Genomic DNA, 22,432 nt, shown 5'->3' with positions numbered 1-22,432 from the left:
ATATGATCTGAGACAAAGTCAGAGAAGGGGAGAGATCCTCAAATCAGGCAGATAAAGAAATACAGTGAGAAGACTAAGTTAGACCTAGAATAGTAAAGGGGCAAGAATACCTTCTGGAAACTTATATGACCATAATCCTCATTTTTAAGAAAGTGTTAAAGTACAGTTATGAAATAAGGTAATGATTGCATAGCTAAACTTGTTCATATTTTACTACTGTTCAAACCAGTTAGCTTTAAAAAGACTTGAGCTACACATGTAACTTTGAATACTGTATACAAAACCTGTAATTTTTATCTTTTATATAATAATCTACATGTAGCACTGAAGGAACAAAATGTTTTGAGTAGTTTTTCAGAAACATGCATAATCTAAGGTTTACATACTAATTTCATCTGTTTAGGTAGAGAATAGGCCAAAAGATATGGCAAAGTTGTGAAAGGAGAGAGGAAAAAAACGTAGGCTTACATCACTACCATTTCTCTAAGGAATCTTTTTCTTACTAGGAAATAATTTCATTCTATCCATAGCCATAAGACAAGATAAAAGAACTCTTCTCCACATCTAGAAAGGAGAAACTAGAGGTCACACTGACATCAGGACAAGCTGATTTGAAATACACTAGGAGTCGGCATTGGGGGCCATGGTCTGGAATAAGGTAATGGTCAGGTGGGAACAGAAACTCTCTGGGTGTTCAAACATCTCAACTATCCCCTAAATGTTAGCTGCCCTGAGCTTGGGGATAGATTTGTCACACTCTTTCTTATACTTTTTCTGGTGAGCTCATCCAATCACATGACTTCAATACCATCTATAATGTCTCCCTTATGTATATTTCCAAAGCTGACATTCATTTTTCCATCTACTTGATTCACGTTTCCATTTGGATACCTAATAAGGATCTAAGATTTCACATGACATGTATTCCCCAGCCCTCTACCCTAGGTGTTCCCACTGCAAATGTCCTGAGGTTAATAATAGCACCATCAACCCAGGTGCTCAAGATCAAACACCAGAACTTATTGTCCCAATCTCCCAGTCCTCACCTTCTGTCCATGAGCAAAACTTGTCACCTTGTCCAAAATCCATCTGGAACTAGTGAATCTCTCTTCATTTCCTCAGCCACTATCACAGTTCAAGCCACACTAGGCTCTCATCTGGATCAGCTACAATGGCTCTACCTGTTCTGTACCTTCAACTCTCCCCAACCCCTCTACATTCTTCAAAGCAGCCAGTCACTGACTTAACAGTTGGGGGTATTTAATCTACTTTCTATTCATATCACAAATTTTACCTCCAACTTTGACCTTATATTTTTCAGTCCTTCTACTGAGGTATATTTTTTCCATATTAGTTTATTGGAAGAAATGGCACAATTGAAAGAATAAAAATAGGAGTAGAGGATTTGTAAGGGCAATATGCAGGAAATCACCCCCATATTAGTGGGGAAGCCAACCTAAGGCTCAGTCCCATTATCACTGTCACTCTGGGTGAGCTTGCCAAAGAGGTACTCTGCCTTGCTGTCATCCAGAGCCCCCATCTTGCTGTCTAGAAACAAGAAAAGTTATCATTTGCTTATTTAAAAAAAAAGTGTTCATGAAAAGTTGAAGACCCCCTTTATTTTAATCCCTGCCCAATCCCACTCCCTTCACTTCTTCCCCAGAGGCAGCCACTAGGATGAATTCCATACCATTGTTTTACACTGTACCATGCACATGCACCCACATATACCATGGCCCAAGACTGCACACCCCACCTGATGCCATCCACCCCACCCATCTCACCCCACCCTACCCCACCTCACCCCATCCTATCCCACATGCTCTCAGAGTTTATAAGGGGAAGACTAATGTGTTTTCCAGGGGCCCATAGAATACCTTTCCCCTCCACCCCCACAGATCCTGAGCTGCATGCAGATGGGACAGGACTGGGTGGAGAGACTGCTGGATACCTACTTTAAGCCTGCATGGGGACGTGCCCTGATTCCTAAAAGGTGAGAGTGTTGTAGGCACGCATCAACTGGACACCTTTATTGCTTTGAGAACAGATAACTTTATTGCCAATAATGGTAACACTGAAAGGAAAAAAACAAGAGAACGTTCTGAAAGGGCAACATGCACGCCCCGCCTGGTGGTCTGACCCAGGGAAGGCACACCGTGGCTGTGGGGCCCACCTTGGCTCAGGTGTCTTCCTCGCTGCCGCCCAGGGTTAGCTTGTCAAACAGGTACTCTGCCAGGCCTGCTTCTGGGGCCCACGTCTTGCACAGGTTGCCCAGGTAGTCACCCAGCTCTTTGATGGCCTTGACCTGCTGGTTCAGGAAGTGGCTCTCCAGGAAGTCGCATAGCTGGGGGTCACCTTTCTCCATGGCCAGCTGGTGCAGCTGCAGGAGGCTCTGGCTGACACTCTTCTCCAGGTGGAAGGCGCACTCCATGGCCTTGGGCCTGCTCTCCCAGTCTTGACGCTCTGGCTTCCTGATGTCGTGAAAGCAGATGCAGCCACTGTGCTGGTTCTGTAGCCTCATCAGGTCCTGGACGTGCTCCCTCTTCTTGTGGAACTGGCGCAGGAAGTAGCGGCTAAAGTGCTCCAGGGCCGCATTGTCCCGGTCGAAGTAGAAGGCCATGGACAGGTACACGCAGGAGGCGTGGAACTCCAGGTTGACGTGGTTGTTGACAGCGGCCTCGCAGTTGGGGTGGTAGTTCTGACGCACCTGCAACACTGGGGTGGTGGCCATGGCGGGCACCTTGGGACGTAGTGAGCAGGCAGGCGGGAGCTGTGGTGTAGTGGCTGGCTGAAGGCGGATGGCTAATGGTGGAAAGAGCCAGAAGCGGGTATTTGGGTCCATTATCTGGGGAGGGATGCATTCCTTTTCAGTGGAAGTGGGCAGGGAGGAGAATGAGTACTATGTTCCATGTGCAACCCAGCGAACTCTGCACTGTCTGACCTGTGTCCAGTTTTTAGTTTTGCAGTAACATTTCTAATGTCCAAGGACTTTCTCTTATCCCCTAATTGGTCCCCTCTGTAATAGCTTCTTCTCATTTTATAAACCTATTGTTTTCTTAAATTCTGAGAATATCAATTTGACATTTTTGGTAACATTCTCTTCTGTTTCTGGTATTATAGCTCCTTCCAGATTTAGTTCTGTTTTGTCTAGAGTTTGCCTTGAGTTTAAATATTTTAAAATAGATGGCCGGGCATGGTGTCTCACACCTATAAATCCCAGCACTTTGGGAGGCCAAGGTAGGTGGATCACTTGAGTCCAGGAGTTTGAGACCAGCCTAGGCAACATGGTGGGACCTTATCTGCACACAATTTTTTTTTTTAATTAGCCAGGCACGGTGGCATGCACCTGTGGTTCCCAGCTACTTGGGAGGCTGAGATGGGAGGATCACTTGAGCACAGGAAGTTGAGGCTGCAATGAGCCATGTTCACAGCTGCACTACAGCCTTGGCAACAGAACAAGACCCTGTCTCAATTTTAAAACAATAATAAAATAAAATAGAAAACAGCAAAGTGGAATGCAACAGTTTTAACGAAAAACTAATATAAAACCTAGGTTAACAGGGAATTATAATTTTTATTAATTTATCCCATTTTACTTAATACTCTCCTGGATCTTTATAATCTGTCTTTCAAAGTAATAAAAATGAATCTCTGTAGCATTGAAAGTTTTCAATAACTTTAGATAGAACTACTTATTTATCATCTCCTCTACCTTTTCAAACATTACTCTAGACATAATGAAACCTCATCAGTTTCTTTTAAGGAAAAGGTAGCTGCCTTGAACTTGATCTCCGCCTCAAACCAAAAAAGTTCAAAATTGTCTGTTTAAAAGTTCAGATTGCCACTTCCCAGATAACAGGAAATCAGCCTCCTCCTATATTCCTCCCAAATTGGCCTAATTATATTGTAGGTTCTATTAGGTTTTCTTCTCTTCAAGACATTCTGTCTTAGGCTGCAAGTGTGTTAGCTACATGGTATGATGCTGATGAAAACTGGCTTAAGAATCAAAAGCCCCAAGTTCCAATTCCATTCAGAAATTGGAAGTATCACTGGTCTTTTGGACACTTAAAATACTGGTCTAAAGATGGAAAGAATATCACCTGCTTTGTCTATCCCAAAGGACATTGTTCTAAAGAATTTTTAATTAGTAGAGGTCAGGCACGGTGGCTCCTGCCTGTAACCCGAGCACTTTGGGAGGTGAAGGCAGGCGGATCACTTGAGGTCAGGAGTTCAAGACCAGCCTGGCCAACATGGTGAAACCCCGACTCTACCAAGAATACAAAAATTAGCGGGGCATGGTGGCAGGCACATGTAGTCCCAGCTACTCAGGAGGCTGAGGCAGGAGAATCACTTAAATCCAGGAGGCGAAGGCTGCAGTGAGCTGACATTGCGCCATTGCACTCCAGCCTGGGCAACAGAGTGAGACTCCCTCTCAAAAAAAAAAAAAAAGAAAGAATTTTAAAGCAGTAGAAATTAAAACAAAGGCTAAGACTAAGAATAGGTACCAGCCACCACTTTTTCTGTTTCTATCATATCTGAGCTTGAATAAGTACCATGTCATGTGTCTTTACTACTGACCCAATAAGGACTGGCATAAGAAGCCTGAAGGTAAATTGTTTCATTGTAAAGCCCCTGGCATAACTATCACTAATTAAACTAGAGGGCACTGTGTTCAATGAGGAGGAGGGGAGGAAGGGAATGAGGAAGATGGAAATAGAAGACCTGGGACCTGGCTCCTATTTTCGGCTTCATCAGTATCTTGTAATGAGAAAATGGGCAAGTCAACAGTTCTGGGGCTATTTCTTCATTTGTGAAATGAAGAGTTTGACCTATTTGGTTTTTGTGGACTCCATGAAAAGATGATTAGAACCAATTCCATAAGTCATTCTTCAACAATGGGGTGGAATGAAAAGGGAGTCTTTAGCCTATTCATGATGATCAGTGATTGGTATCAAATATTAGCTTTTGGAATTGGATACTATCTTAATATTTAAATAATAATGCCATTTTAAGTTATAGCATTAGTGTGACCCTCTAAAATATACAGTTCAAGGAAAACCAGAGCCTTCTTTGGATCTACTGGTTGTTGTAGTTCACTAGGAGATAGATTTCCTGTTTCAGCTTGACAGTACACAAGACTTGGGCTAACATAGGGCTATGGCAAAGTCACAAATTCTTTTGCAATTCCTTTTATTGTACTTTGGAAATGGCTAAACTGAATCTTATTTCTATAGTTACTGATATACCAACCATGAGAGTCATGATCAAATGTCCTGCCCTAGGGGGGACTATACCCTAACATTGGAAGAAAGAACTAGTGAAACCCCGTTATTAAGGAAATCAGCAGATACCCACTATAACAATAATTGAATTACAGTAGTCACCCCATCCAGATCAGAACCTCTGAGAAGAGTAGCAGTGGTGATTGGTTGCTGTACTTTATCAAATATAACAGCATAAATTGAAGAGTACACCATTTTTATGTATTAAAAAAGAGAAAAGGGCCGGGCGTGGTGGCTCATGCCTGTAATCCCAGCACTTTGGGAGGCCGAGGTGGGTGGATCACCTGAGGTCAGGCGTTCAAGACCAGCCTGGCCAACATGGTGAAACCTCGTCTCTACTAAAAATACAAAAATTAGCTGGTGGTAGTGGTGGGCGCTTTCAATCCCAGCTACTCGGGAGGCTGAGGCAGGAGAATTACCTGAACCTGGGAGGCAGAGGTTGCAGTGAGCTGAGATCATGGCATTGCATTCCAGCCTGGGCAATAAGAGCGAAACCCTGTCTCAAAAAAAAAAAAACAAAAAAGGAAAAAATTCTGCTTTCAACGAATCCATGCCATGTCACAGTATGTAAACTGCACCTCAATTTCAGAGAAGTTAAAATGTGAATAAATGATTAGAGAATCAATGAAATATGATGTTTAATTGGTTTGGTCATCTACTTGCCTGGATACGTTTATCAAAGTAGCTATATTTTTTCACTATCCATAATTATTTACACTTTTTAGTAATTTATTTATTTTTTTGAGATGGAGACTTGCTCTGTCACCCAGGCTGAGTGCAGTGGTGCAATCTCGGCTCACTGCAGCCTCCACCTCCTGGGTTCAAGTGATTCTCCCACTTCCCCCTCTCGAGTAGCTGGGACTACAGGCACATGCCACCATGCCTGGCTAATTTGTTTTTGTATTTTTAGTAGAGATGGGGTTTTACCATGTTGGCTACGCTGGTCTCGAACTCCTGACCTCACGTGATCTGCCCACCTCGGCCTCCCACAGAAACCAACAAAAAAGAAAAAAAAATGGTATTTTCTGCTGGCTATCATATCATTTCACAACACCTCTGTCTCATCATTGGTTGAGTGGTTTTTGCTTCTTCTTGTCCTTTTTTAGAGGGAGAGGTTTACTGTATTAGGCTAAAGAATATAATTTCTTAGGTCACAGCTAGCCCCTTATTCTCTGAATTCATAGCTAACTTCTTCCCAGCATGCTATGGGAGACATGTTGACATCATCTTTCAGATGGAAAAATAGATGCCCTAGACATTTACCAAGCAAAGTTGCTGCCCTAGGTTTCTACTCAAATCCCAATTTGAATGTCAGTGTTTTACCGTCATCAATTCCATTGACTGGTTGCAGCTCTGTAATGGATACAGGAGCCATTTCCTAACCATGACAGTACTGCTTATTAAGCAGTGAAGGATCCCAAAGCAGCAGCATGATAGGTGACAGGGCCACAAGTTAAATTAAATCCATGGTGCAAATTATTCTACAAGTGACAACAAATAGATCTGTCAGCCTCACTGGTACCCAGTCTCTGAGGATAGTTCTGAAAAAGGTTGGCACTGGTACTGGGAGAGGAAACTTGCTGAGGTAACTTTATAGGTCAAGGTTAACATACTGCTGGCATGGGCAGGAGAGCACCCCCCCGCCCTGACTGAAGAAGTCTACTACTTTATTAATATCATACAGGCTGAAACTCTCCTAATTCAGTTACTACCATAACCTGACATGAATAATTGACACTACAAATAATTTATAATCTACAAATGGGCCCAACTGCCAGAGACTAAAGTTCACCACTAACTTAAAAACAATATCAACAATATAATCAATAAAAACGTACTTTAAATGAATCATATAAGGAACAACATGTTATTGACCTGCAACAGTCAGACCTTCCTCATCTTTACAGAAGGTAGCTCAGAATATCAGTTGCACAAAATGACATATTTTGGCCCTATTTAACTTATTTTCAAGAGGTTCCAAAAGAAGTAGCAAGGAAGCCTTTGGGAGTTCCAGGAAACCACCCCATGTGCCTAAAGGGAAACTTCATATTTGGTTCCCCAAGGAGGGTCTGGGATGTATCTAGGGAAGACAGGAGAAGGTCTCAATGGAAATGAATAAGGTATGGCTAGAAAAAGGTCACAGCAATGCCCCATGTTTGCCTCCTATATTTCTTGCCCAGACTGGATTTCCACCTCCCTTCTTTCCTGAATTCTCTCATCCCTAACAGCTCTTTAGTCACTGTTGGGGGGTGGGGGGGGGGACAATATTCTGAATCTGGCTCTAGTGCCATCAGCAGATCATGAGAGGCTAAGTGAAATAAGAGTTTCCCTAACAGTGCCAAAGAATCGGACTTTCTGCCTGCAAGTGCCATGAGTAATCTCCAGGACCTAGTGATCAATTTTTAGATACCTCAGACACAGTATTTCTTGTAATCACTAATCCCAACTCACAAGTGTCTACATGCCACCTCCTGCCATGGGCTCTGAATTCCACAATCTCCAAATGTAGTTTTTGTAACATATCCTAGTATGAAGGGGGACTACATATCTCTTTCTTCGCCAATAATTTCTACATAAACAAATTTAAATGGTGACACTTTGGAATGAGAGATATTATCTAAAAAGGGATTGCTGAACTCAGATCTCAGATCCTTGGATATTAATAACTCAGTTTCTAAAATATAGCAGCAACTTGGGGGTAGAATGGCACATGGAGTGCACAAGAATGGGATAAAGACTTGGGATGATGCACCCAGACAAAAGAGTCATCCATATCCCTAGAAATACCACCCCACTGCAGAGCTCTGAGTATTCTAAGTGGTTTTAGCTAACTGCTTTCTTTAGAATCTAATAAAGTGTTACCAAATAAGGCAAGTTCCCTGGCCCCAAGGAGACTTGTGACCCCTGGACTGTGCATTTTAAAAATGAACTTTCTTATTTTGAAATAATTTTAAATTTACAGAAAAATTGCAAAGATAATACATAACATTCTCTTGTACTCCTCACCCAGTTTCCCTTAATGTCAGCTTCTTACATTAGGATGGTAAATTTGTTATAATTAATGAATCAATCCTAGTCCATTACTATTAACTAAACACAACACTTTATTTAGATTATATTAGTTTTCCCATTAATGTCCTTTTTTTCCAGAATCTAATTGACATTTCATCTAATCATGTCTCTTTAGTTTCCTCTGGTCTGTGACAGTTTCCTAGTCTTTTCTAATTTTTTTTTCATGACCTTGACTGTTTTGATACTAGTCAGACATTTTGGAGAATGTCTTTTGGTTTTTGGATTTCTCTGTAAGTTTCTCATGGTTAGACTGGGGTTATGAGTTTGCGGTGATGGAAATAAATGATGTCTCTTCTCAGTATATCATATGTGTGACTTAGTAACTTTGATTACCAGGTCAAAGTAGTTTGACAGGTTTCTCCATTGTAAAGTTACCCCACCTCCCCCCACTCGCTGACCCTTCCCATACTCTGTTCTTTGAAAGCTAGTCTTTAAGTTCAAGCCACACTCAAGGGAAGAAGAAAATTAAGCTCCACCATCTGGGGTGGAGTATTTGCATACATAATTTGGAATTCTATAGTGTGGATTTTTCTCTTTTCACCTTTTCATTCATTCATACATTTATATCATTGTATAATCATGTGTATTTGTGTTTTGGGCTATAATCCAATACAACATTATTTATTTTGTGGCTAAAATTGTTCAGCTTTGGTCACTGAGAGCTTCTTTAGGTTACCTCCTGTGTCCCTTTAACATGCTCCCATTCTTTGGATTATCGCACTTCCTTACTTTCTGGTACCACAATGTTCTCCAGCTCATCTTGTATTCTCCACACTCCAGCCCAATAATGAGCCACGTCCCCAGAAAGTCCTGTTTTATTTCACTGTAGAATGGAATTAGAAACCCAGATCTGGGCACTAGGTGGGACTATGCAGGTTTGCTAAGCACCCAGACTGTTCCTATGCACGCTTAACTTTGAAGACAACCACTGTGGAAAGTCAAGCAAAATAAACTAGAAATTATATATGATTAAAAGTTCTATAATGATTGTTTTAAAGAATTACTACTATTTTCTCAATGTCAGTGCAAGATTAACAGTTCCAAAATGTAGAGAACCCTCATAGTCTCATAGAGAGAAGAGAGAAAAAGTGATAGTGGTGAAATAATGATTCCTAAATAAAGTGCCAAGAATTCAGCACCTAAAAACTAGAATAGATTATATTTATTGAAAGTTTTCTCTGTTCCAAAAACTATGCTAAGTGCACAGCCTCAAACCTAATGCTGTAGGTATAAAATCCTCCTTTTAAAAGATACAAAAATTGAGGCCTAAAAGATGAAATGTTTGCGCAAAGCAATACAGTCAGTAGATGGCAGAGCTCAGACACCAGATCAAGGTCCATCTGATTCTCAAAGCAGAGGATTTTGGCATGACAACTCAGCTTTATTGAGGTATAACTGACAAATAAAAAGTGTGTGTATTTAAGGTTTACAGCATGCTCATATAAGGCTTTGTGCATACGTCTGCTGTTTCTACCAGAACTCAAATGCCATGAGGGAGGAGCAGCCTATTCATTGTTGTATATACTGTGTCTGTTACATAGTAGGCATTCAGCAGATAATGTCTGAATAAATCTGACCCATTTTCTACATGACGAAAATGAGGACCGTGAAGTACAATATGTTTTCTCCCACTGTATAATTAGACTTGTGTTCCAAATTAGGTAAATAATTCCAACAATAAACATTCTACTGAAAGCAGACTTCTAAATTCACATACTTCATGTTCGGAAATGATGAAAACACGTATGAGTAAAAGTATTCTGAGCGATAAATTTTAGTAAACAAAAAGATAGTAAAGATAGTCTAAAAGTAGAAAGCAAATCTCAAATCTAATCATTTTCTTCACTGCCAAGATTAAGATGAAATTTTGCTGGCAATGCTAGATCCTGATTAACAGATAACAAACATTATTCTGAAATAGTTGTTCTGAAACAGATAAAAAAATGAGAATGCCACTTCACTTATATTTGCTACATCAAAGGCTGGCACACCTTATCCTAAATGGGATTGTTTTAATGGCATGAACAAACTCAGATGACAAACTTTAAAGCACAAAGAAGGAAATATAACAACAACATAATAAAAACCATTTTAAAGTCTATTATCTATCAGCCAACTTGGGAACAAATTTTAAATCGGTTCCTCCCATAAACTAAATTTACTTTGTGATTTGCCAATCCATTCCTTCATTCATCCATCAAATACTTATTTGGCTTCTATTATGTGCCAGCACTGCTTTATATGCTAGGGACCATAGCTATGAACAAAACAGATGAGAAATGTTGCTCTCATGGAGCTAACGGTTCTGATGGGGCGGCAGAGGTAACAATTAAAAAAAAAACAAATAGATGTCAAATGATGTCAGTGCTTGAAAAAAAAAAAGTCACAGAAGGGACAAGCGGTTGCAATTTAAGGTAGAGTGCTTTCTCACTGAGAAAATGAACTTGAGTGAAGACTTGAGAGTGGTGAAGGAACTCACACATATCCATCTAGAAGAGGAGAGAGCACGTGCCAAAGTCATGAGGCAGGTCACGTGCTGTCTGTGTATGTGAGGAGGCACAAGAAAGCCACAGCAAAGTGAATAAGGGGTGGAGTGTCATAGGAGATGCGGTAAAGAAATAACTATAAATGGAGTGAAAGTGTGGAGTGGAGATTGATGAGGACCTTATTGTGTAGTACCTGGTAGGTGATTCTGAGCACTTTGGCCTTTACTGAGGGAGATGGGAAGCCCTTGCAAGTAAGAGACTTTAAAGGATCACTCTAACCTGCTGTTTTGAGAATCAACTATGGGGCAGGGGCCAAAAAATCATACAGATGAGAGGGTGGTGGTGGCTTGGATGTAAAGTGATAACAAGTAGAAAGGTGGCTAGATTCCGAGTATATTTTCATATTAGAACCAACTATTGCAGATGGGGTATGGGATATGAAAAAGAGAGGAGTCAGAGATGGCAAAAAGCTTGGAGATCAGCAAACATAATGGATGGAGTTACTACTTATTGAGATCAGAGAGGATGTAGTAAGTGTAGCTATTTGGGGGAAGGGGTGCAAATTTGTTTACTTTGAGAACCATATTTGATTCTAAGATAACATGTTGAGTAGGCAGTTAGCCATACAAGTCTATAGTTCAGTTTAGCCCTCCAGGAACTACAAATATAAATTTGGAAGTTATTAGCATTTGAAGTATGAGAAGAGGAAAGCTCACCAAGGGAGCAAGTGTAGGCAGAGCAGAGTTTCAAGAAATGAAGTGGTTGTTGGATGGGGATGTGTTAACAGAGTTTTTTTTTTCTTCTCTTTCTTTCTAGAGGCATGTAGGCTAATGAGATCAGAATGATTCTATAGGAAGGAAAAGGTGATGCCGGAAGTACAGAAAATTTCCCAAGCAATTCTCTCACAGTTGAAGGAATTTCTTCTACCTGCTTCAAAGATTGCTGACATGCAGCATCCTGTCTCTGTGGGTGGGAAATGATATATAGAAGCACTGAGATGGATAAAAGGCCAAAAAGGTAGGCATTAAAAACATTGTTCACGGTCCAGGCGCGGTGGCTCACGCCTGTAATCCCAGCACTTTGGGAGGCCGAGGCGGGCGGATCACAAGGTCAGATCGAGACCATCCTGGCTAACAGGGTGAAACCCTGTCTCTACTAAAAATACAAAAAATTAGCCGGGCATGGTGGCGGGCGTCTGTAGTCCCAGCTACTCCGGAGGCTGAGGCAGGAGAATGGCGTGAACCGGGAGGCAGAGCTTGCAGTGAGCTGAGATCGCACCACTGCACTCCAGCCTGGGCGACAGAGCAAGACTCCATCTCAAAAAAAAAAAAAAAAAAAGAAACATTGTTCACCATGATGGCCAGGTGTGGTGGTGGCTCATGCCTATAATCCTAGCACTTTGGGAGGCTGAGGTGGGTGGATTGCCTGAGCTCAGGATTTCGAGACCAGCCTGGGCAACATGGTGAGATCCCATCTCTACTAAATATATATATATATATATATATATATATATATAAAGCCGGACATGGTGGCATGCACCTGTAGTCCCAGCTACTTAGGAGGCTGAGGCACAAGAATCACTTGAACCTGGGAGGTAAAGGTTGCCGTGAGCCGAGATTGCACCACTTCACTCCAGCCTAGTTAACAGAGTGAGAATCTGTCTCCAAAAACAAACAACAACAACAAAAAAACATTGTTCACCCTGATAATCAATGATAAAACTTAATCAATACGAGAGTAGTAGAATATACAATTAATACATAAAATTCAAATAGCCTAGAAACCATATATCTGAAAATAGATCCAAACCTAGGATAATAAAGAACTCTCAAAGCTTAATAGTAAAATAAAATAAAATATCCCATCAGAAAGTAAGCCAATGACATGAAGAGAGATTTCACCAAAGAAGATACATAAATAGAAAATAGGCACAGAAAAAGATGTTCAATATCATGAGCCATTAAGGAAGTGCAAATTAAAATCACAAGAAGTTATCACTACACACCTAGCAGAATGGCTAAAATACAACACAGTAACAATACCAAGTGCTCATGAGTATGTAAAGAAACTGGATCTCTCAAACACTGTTGGTGAGACTGTAAGATGGTAATTTATACAATGACAAATTAGTTTGTCAATGTCTTAAAAAACTACACATATACCATACAACCCAAGAATTGTACTCCCAGTGACTTATCCCACAGAATTGAAAATTTATGTCAATACAAAAACCTATGCAACGTTCATAACAGCTTTATTTGTAAAAGCCATGAACTAGAAACAACACACATGTCTCTCAATAAGCCAATGGTTCAACAAACCATGGTATATCAATACCATGGAATACTACTCATAAACAAAAATGAATGAACTATTGATATATGTAACTTGGATTAATCTCAAGAGCATTATGCTGACTCTAAAAAGCCAATATCAAAAGGTTCCACATTATATTATTCCATTTATATAACATTCTTGCAATGGCAGAATTATAGAGATGGAAACAGATTAGTGATTGCTAAGGGTTAGGGATGGTTGTGGAAGATAGTAGGTGTGACTATTAAAGGGTAGTATGAGGGAAAACTTTGTGGTAATGGAATATATCTGCTACTTGATTGCAGTGATGGTTACACAAATCTATACAAGTGATAAAATGACACAGAACTATACATACAGATTGTACCAATGTCAGTTTCCTAGTTTTGATCTTACAGTTATGTAAGATGTAACCATTGGGGGAAACTGAGTAAAGGCTGCATGGGACCTCACTGTATTATCTTTGCAATTTTTTGTGAATCTATAATTATTTCCAAATAAGATGTTAAAAAAATGCATGCATGCATGCATGAATGAATGTAAGTTTTCCCTCTCCCCATTACAGTATAGATATTACAATTCCAAAACCATTGTGTATTATACAACTAAGCAAATGAGTTATTAATATATTGATGATTTTGGGTGCTGGAATTCTCATTGTGGAAGAACATCTATAAGGAATTTTTACATCTCTACAAATGTAGAATGGCTGGAAGAGCCCTGAGGGGTTGGATTGGAATTGGAGATCAGCACAATGAATTAGTTATTTCACATATATGTCTACATGTATACACGTCTATATGTTCATATGTTTACATGTCTACATATAGACATATATCGAATTTGTATGCATGTATACATATGTGTGATTTTTTTTTCCTATCTCTATTGCTGAAAGATCCAGAAGTAATGACATTCTGGTAGCAATGAGCATATTCTAGTTCCCAGATCTCAGTTTCTAAATATTACTCCTAACTAAAAGTAACCAAATGTCCACTGACAGATCACTGTATAAAGAAAATGTGGTATATACACGATATAGTTTGGCTATTTCCCTACCCGAATCTTGAACTGTATCTCCCAGAATTCCCATGTGCTGTGGGAGGTGCCCGGGGGAGGTAATTGAATCATGGGGGCCAGTCTTTCCTGTGCTATTCTTATGATAGTGAATAAATCTCATGAGATCTGATGGGTTTATCAGGGGTTTCCACTTTTGTTTCTTCCTCATTTTGTCTTGCCGCCACCATGTAAGAAGTGCCTTTCGCCTCCTGCCTGATTCTAAGGCCTTGCCAGCCATGTGGAACTGTTAAGTCCAATTAAACCTCTTTTTCTTCCCAGTCTCAGGTATGTCTTTATCAGCAGTGTAAAAACGACTAATACAATCAATTGGTACCAGTAGAGTGGGGCACTGCTGAAAAAATACCTTAAAACGTGGAGATGACTTTGGAACTGGGTAACAGGCAGAGGTTGGGACAGTTTGGAGGGCTCAGAAGAAGACAGAAAAATGTGGGAAAGTTTGGAACTTCCTAGAGACTTGCTGAATGGCTTTGACAAAAATGCTCATAGTGATATGAACAATAAGGTCCAGGCTGAGGTGGTCTCAGATGGAGAGGAGGAACTTGTTGGGAACTGGAGCAAAGGTGACTCTTGCTATGTTTTAGCAAAGAGACTGGTGGCATTTTGCCCCTGCCCTAGAGATTTGTGGAACTTTGAACTTGAGAAAGATGATTTGGGGTATCTGGCGGGAGACATTTCTAGGCAGCAAAGCATCCAAGAGGTGACTTGGGTTCTGTTAAAAGTATTCCATTTTAAAAGGAAAACAGAGCAAAAAAGTTTGGAAAATTTGCAGCCTGATGATGTAGTAAAAAAGAAAAACCCATTTTCTGAGGAAAAAATTCAAGCTGGCTTCAGAAATTTGCATAACAAGGAGCCAAATGTTAATCCCCAAGACAATGAGGAAAATGTCTCCAGGGCATGTCATGGGTTTTCAAGGCAGCCCCTGCCCACCCCTATCACAGACCTGGAAGTCCAGAAGGAAAAAATGGTTTCCTGGGCCAGGCCCAGGGTCCCCATGCTGTGTGCAGTCTAGGGACTTGGTGCCCTGCATCCCAGCCACTCCAGCCATTGCTAAAAGGGGCTAAGGTACAGCTTGGCCCATGATTTCAGAGGGTGCCAGCCCCAAACTTTGGCAGCTTCCATGTGGTGTTGAGCCTGCAGGTGCACAGAAGTCAAGAACTGAGGTTTGGGAATCCCTGCCTAGATTTCAGAGGATGTGTGGAAACACCTAGATGTCCAGGAAGGAGTTTGCTGCAGGGACAGGGCTCTCATGGAGAACCTCTGCTATCGCAGTGCAGAAGAGAAATGTGGGGTCAGAGCCCCCACACAGAGTCCCTACTGGGGTACTACCTAGTGGAGCTGTGAGAAGAGGGCCACCATCCTCCAGATCCCAGAATGGTAGATCCACTGAAAGCTTGCACCGTGTGCCTAGAGAAGCCATAGGCACTCAATGCCAGCCTGTGAAAGCAACCAGGAGCGAGGCTGTACCCTGCAAAGCCACAGGGGCAGAGTTGCTCAAGACCATGGGAACCCACTTCTTGCATCAGTGTGACCTGGACATGAAGCATGGAGTCAAAGGAGATCATTTTGGAGTTTTAAGATTTGACTGCCCTGATGGATTTTGGATTTGCAAAGGGCCTGTATACCCTTTGTTTTGGCCAATTTCTCCCATTTGGAAGGTCTGTATTAACCCAACACCTGTACCCATTGTATCTAGGAAATAACTATCTTGCTTTTGATTTTATACACTCATAGGCGGAAGGGACGTGCCTTGTCTCAGATTAGACTTTGGACTGTGGACTTTTGGGTTAATGCCAAAATGAGTTAAGACTCTGGGGGACTGTTGGGAAGGCATGGTTCATTTTGAAATGTGAGGACATGAGATTTGGAGGGGCCGGGGCGGAATGATATGGTTTGGCTGTGTCCCCACCCAAATCGCAACTTGAATTGTATCTCCCAGAATTCCCACATGTTGTGGGAAAGACCCGGGGGGAGGTAATTGAATCATGGGGGCCAGTCTTTCCCGTGCCATTCTCATGATAGTGAACAAGTATCATGAGATGTGATGGGTTTATCGAGGGTTTCCGCTTTTGCTTCTTCCTCATTTTCTCTTGCCACCACCATGTAAGAAGTGCCTTTCACCTCCTGCCATGATTCTGAGGCCTCCCCAGCCATGCGGAACTGTAAGTCCAATTAATCCTCTTTTTTTTTTTTTTTCCAATCTTGGGTATGTCTTTATCAGCAGCATGAAAACAGACTAATCCAACACACAATGAAATATTATTCAGCCTTATAAAAGAAGGAAATCCTGTAATTTGTGACAACATTAACAGACCTGGAGGACATTATATTAAGTGAAATAAGCCAGGCATAGAAAGACAAATAGCACAGGATCTCACTTGTATATGGAATCTAAAAAGGGTGAACTAATAGAAGCAAAGAGGAGAATGGTGGTTGCCAGGGGCTTGGGGAGAAAGAAATGAGAAGTAGCAAACAGTATAAACTTTCAGTTATGCAAGATAAATGAATTCTGGAGATCTGCTACACAGCATGGTACCTACAGCTAACAATGTTGTATTATATACTTAAATTTTGCTAAGAAGGTAGATCATATGTTAAGTCCTCTTACCATACTCACAAAACACAACTACAACATAATAAAGGGGTGAGAGGAAACTTTGGGAGGTGATGGATATGTTTGTGGCCTTGATGGTGATGGTTGTTTCATAGGTGTATACCTATCCCCAAACTCATAGAAACGTATATATTAAATAAGTACAGCTTTTTATATGTCAAACATAACTCAATAAATTGTTTTTTTATAAAAGAATATTATTCACTTGTATAAAGTACTTTTAGAACAATAAATCCCAAACACATTCTTACCATTTCTTTAAAGGAGAATGATAAAGTAGGGTAAAAAGCCATTAGCCTTGTGAAAACCATAGTAGAATATCTAAAATTTCTATTATTTGATAAAACACAATATCAAAAACCAAGTTTTGTTTATGGTTTATAGTAACTTCAGCCAGTTTTTATTAAAAATTTTATGGTGCAAAACACTATTTCTACTACAATCCTATTTTTCTTATTTATGAAGTATCTATGTAGTAAAAATAGGCCAGAATGATATATACCAAAATTATAAAACTGGTGGTGCTAAAAACTCAAGTGATTTTACTTTATTACACTTTTAAATTTCTCTACAATGAACATATACTATTTTTAAAAAGTAAAATGAATAAAATAAAATAAAACCAACAATGACTAAGCGGATGCAAAGGGAAAAAGCTGGAAAGAAAATAAAAGGTCAACCGTGCTTTGTGATTGCATGATGGTATCATGGATGATATATTCTTTTCCCTATTTCTAACCCTATGATTTGACTAAGATGTGGCTTCTTCCTCTTACCCTTTTCTTTAAAACTTTTGCATCTGCTGCTCTTAAGGTATATTTAGTATCTTTTTAGCATAAGTGACACCACTTGTTTAGCATCTAGGGTTATTTTCCTGCTGCCCAGGACTAAATCTTTATACAATGGCTACCTCTGGTAACAATTTCCAGCTGTGGAGCAGTTCTATAGACTTTTCACCCCTGCCTTGTGCTGTCCCATTCCTGCTCTCCTTGAATAGCATGTAGTCTAGAGTAAAGAGAAGAGGAGTATTCTCGCGGAGTGGGAAGGTATGTCTGGATGTCTTTTCTTTTGTACGAGAAGTAAAACCTTTTAAAACACTATCACCATCCATTAGCTTCCTCCACACTTTCTCTGTAATTAGGCAAAGTGATATTATCTATAACCTTCTAGAACAAAGCTTTGTGCAAATCAAATCCCTCCTACTCGCCAAGATGATAAATCCTAACTCAGCAGAGTCCTATAGAAACGGGGCTCTCAAAGACAGTCCAGCACAAGGGTGAACCTAGCTCTCCAACCCACAGAATATTACTAGTTAGATGCCACTTTCCGAGTTCCTAACAAAGGAATTTTTAATTGCTAGCAATGTACATAATTCAGGGATGCAGATTTCAAATATACATCAAAAAGGTAGGCAAATTTGTGCAACTTTTTTTTAATTGCCAACATACTTACAGTTTTTTCATTATTTTCAAAAGCTTCTCTTGCTTCTTCAAATGTACAGAATTCTTCTTTGCACTCACGCTCAATGTTGCCCTGTCTTATTTCTTCAAAAAACCCGTTAGCTCTTGGGTAGCGTTTTAATACGGAATTGGCTTTTTCTCCCGTGAGGAAAACTAAAAAGAAATATAATAATAAGTATAAAAAATATAATAAAAAACCTATGTGGGAAGTTGATGTACCAGATGAAAACTGCTAGATGCTCTTTAGAAAACATAGCCAACATCCTAAACCTCTTTCCGTGAGTCAGCAATGAAGTAACACTTAGCTCCAAACCACTGTATCTGCTATCTTCCTCATGATGTGAGTATGTCCTTCCAATAGCAGTTGCCCTGGGCAGGGACAGTGACATAATTAACTATGTTATTTTCAGACTTTAGCACATTCCTGCAAACCATGGGTGTTTAAATATACTAATAATGATAGCACTACTTATACTCATTACTGTAAGTAGATACCCCAAGGCATTCTGCTGACAGCAGCAGCCAAATCAAATCCAGTCTCTAGATTATCAGTCTTTGTCCCTCTACCTAAAAATAAATAACACTTCAGTTGACCTAGTAATATAAACCCAGAAAGCTCTTACTTGTATGAAAAGAATAGGTAAAAAAAATTTTGAGAAGTTAAATTTGGCCATGATTCATTCTATGGAAATCCCAATAATAATTTTGTTCTAAATGTACTTGAGTTAAATATAGTGTGATGCTTTAACACATTCAACCTCATTTCACTGTCCTTTAGAAAAAGAAAATTCTTCTGCATGATTTACAGAGGCATTTTATATAAACATTCAAAATACGTTTATGAAACCATGTAAAAAAGATGCTTTTATTTTAATAATAATAAAATATAAAAAATAAAAAATAAGATGTTTTATTTTTAAATACAAATACATTTTAAGTTCAATTTCAATGACATTTTTCTAAAAGAATGTTGCTTGTTTGGAGAGACAAATATAATGCCACCGGAATTTCATCTCTGTTAATGCAAGAGATTAGAACATTTCCTAATTTATAGAATTCTGACATGAGAAAAGGCACATTACAGATCTTTCAAGATGCTAAAAAAGTCTACATTTTCTGAAAAACATTCTGAAGGAAATGAAAAACTTTTCATGTGCTCTTTTAAAAATGACAATGACAGCCAGCAATGGATTAAAGTTTTGCTTTGTTATAGAAATGAGTATTTTACTTTATAGAATATATGGACTCATTATTTAGGATTCTTTAAAGTATCCAAATTGATACCAGCTAGATGACACTTATACCAGGGTGAAAACCATGACAGGCCTTCAATGAGTATTTCCTTCTGTACCTCATAAAGGGTTCCCTTTATGACCCTTTATGAGGTACAGAAGGAAGGAAATTCAGAGAATAGATTATGATTATGGAATATGAATTCACAGATTCATAGAATATCATTAGAACAAACTTTAAAAAATACAAATTGTGGTAAGTGTAATGAAGGAAAGCAAAAGGTTACTGTTAAGTTGGAGAATAACAGTAAAATTTTTTAACAATACTTCTTGCCTTTTAGCCGCATCAGAATCCCTAAAGGACTGATTATCACACAGACTGCTGGGCCCCATCCCAGAGTTTCTGATGCCATAGATCTGAGGTAGGGCTATAAAATTACATTTCTAATCAGTTCCCAGGAAATGCTGCTGCTGCTGCTCCCATTACCACAGTTTGAGAATCACTACCCTAATGAGAGTTCCTTGGAAACATTCTGAGTGAAGTATTTATGGAATGCTAGGGTTAACAAATTTAAAGAGATCTTTCACTGAATGACTTTTAAGGGCCCTTAATATATATTTAGTATAAACAGTCATGCATCACTTAACAATGTGGATCCATTCTGAGAAATACGTTGTTAGGCTATTTCATCATTGTGCAAACAGGATGGAGTGTATTTTCACAAACCTAGATGGCATAGCCTACTAGTCACCTAGGCTATATGATATAGCCTATTGGCCCTAGGCTATAAATCTGTTCAGTTTGTTACTATACTGAATACTATAGGCAATTATAACAATGGTAAGTATTTGTACATCTAAACATTGAAAAGGTACAGGAATAATATGATATAAAAGATAAAAAATGGTACTGTATAAGGCACTTACCATAAAAGGAGTTTGCAGGGCACTTATCATAAATGGAGCTTACAGGACTGAAAGTTGGCCTGAGTGAGTGGTGAGTGAATATGAAAGCCTAGGACATTACCGTAGACTACTGTAGACTTTATCAACACTGTCGACTTAGGCTACTTTAAATGTATAAAAATATATTTCTTAAAAAAATATTTTGGCTGGGAGCAGTAGCTCATGCCTGTAATCCCAGCACTTTGGGAGGCTGAGGTGGGAGGATTGCTTGAGCCCAGGAGTTTGAGACCAGCCTGGGCAACACAGTGAGACCTCATCTCAAAAAAATTAAAATTAAATTAAATTAAAAAATAAAAAATAAAATTAAATGAAAATAAAAAGAAGGAAAATGTTTTTCCTTCTTCAGTAATAAATTAACCTTAGCTTACTATAACATTTTTACTTCATACTTTTTAATTTTTTAACTTTTTGACTCTTTAGTAATAACACAGCTTAAAATACAAACACATTGTACAGCTGTATAAAAATATTTTCTTTATATATATCCTTATTCTATAAGCCTTTTTCCTATTTAAAAATTTTATTGTATTTTTTACTTTTGAAACTTTTTTGTTAAAAATTAAGATACAAGCACACACATTAGCCTAGGCCTCCACAGGGTCAGGATCATCAATATCACTGTCTTCCACATCCACATCTTATCCCACTTGGTCTTCAGGGACAATAACATGCATGGAGCTGTCATCTGCTATTATAACAATGCTTTCTTCTGTATTACCTCCAGAAGAACTCACCTGAGGCTATTTTATAGTTAATTTTTTTCATAAGTACAAGGAGTTTACTCCAGAATGACAATAAATAGTATAGTAAATATATTGTTAGCCAGCATCATAGTCATTTGTTATCATTTTCAAGTATTATGTACAATATATAATTCTATGTACTATACTGTTATATGACTAGCAGTGCAGTAGGTTTGTTTACTCCAGTATTGCCACAAACATGTGAGTAATGTGTTAACACTGTGATGCTATGATGTCACTAGGCAATAGAAACTTTTCAGCTCCTAATCTTATGGGACCATCATTGTATATGCGGTCTGTTGTTGACTGAAACATCATTATGCATGCATGTATTTGTAAATCTGAAAAGGAACATGATACATGCATTTGTGATATTTCACTACAGTACCCTTTTTCAAAAGATATTTTACTGATTTAACAACTTCCTAGCCATTAGTCTTATTTGTACCCTTTTTCAAGAGATATTTTACTGATTTAACAACTTCCTAGCCATTAGTCTTATTTATACCCTCTGAATTAACGCATAAGTCTCCTCCATATAACAGGCCAACTAATACATGAAGAAAGACAGTAAGTGGTTTCCTGTGGGACTTCTCTTTTCCAGAATAAACATGTCTTGCTTCTTCATCTGTTTGCCATAGAAAATGGATTTGAGTCTGCATCATCTTCCTCTCAAAATACAGTGACCTATGCTGAGTGCAATACTTTGTGTTTCGTCTGACAAGTGCAAAACTGATCAGGATTATTGGCTTCCTTGTTTTAAAGACAATACATATGTTAATGTGGTCTAAGATATCCCTGGGTTTCGAATCAGTTTTTCGGAGGATAAATCAATCAACATTAATGTATTTTGAACTTTTAAGAGAAAAAAGCTAAATGCTTCTAAGAGACAATTACTTTCTTATATGCTATCCAACTCCAAAAGGTGAGTCAAAGCAAGCCACTAACTCCAGTAACCAGAAAGCAGTCTAATTTAGAAGAATAAGCAACTGGAAGGTAATACAGCAGGACACAAAGCTTCTAATCCAAATCTAATCAAATTACCAAGCATTCCATAATCATATTCTATGTATTTCTTGTACTAGGCGACAAGGTAATATAATACTGAGAACTCTACATGGATTCAGCTGGCAAGTAGATTTTATCTCACTTGTCAAATCCAGTCCATTAGAAGATATCACTTA

General features: G+C 39.1%; 1 protein-coding gene across 8 annotated transcripts in view; it reads right to left on the bottom strand.

The window, feature by feature from the left end:
• Positions 1–22,432, bottom strand: part of PRRG1 (proline rich and Gla domain 1) — a 131,456-nt gene that overhangs the window by 40,934 nt on the left and 68,090 nt on the right. For 3 of the 8 annotated variants that reach the window (NM_001131847.1, XM_063720982.1, XM_009234703.4), the window contains 1 exon segment: positions 18,300–18,460. The exons of 2 other annotated variants lie outside the window; for them this stretch is intronic. In NM_001131847.1, the coding sequence (NP_001125319.1) occupies positions 18,300–18,460 (161 nt within the window). 8 annotated transcript variants of the gene reach the window in all.

The sequence above is a fragment of the Pongo abelii genome, chromosome X (assembly GCF_028885655.2).
Source record: "Pongo abelii isolate AG06213 chromosome X, NHGRI_mPonAbe1-v2.0_pri, whole genome shotgun sequence".
NCBI classification, from domain to species: Eukaryota; Metazoa; Chordata; class Mammalia; order Primates; family Hominidae; genus Pongo; species Pongo abelii.
The sequence above is the reverse complement of the archived record's forward strand: the minus strand, read 5'-3'. Positions and strand labels throughout refer to the sequence as shown.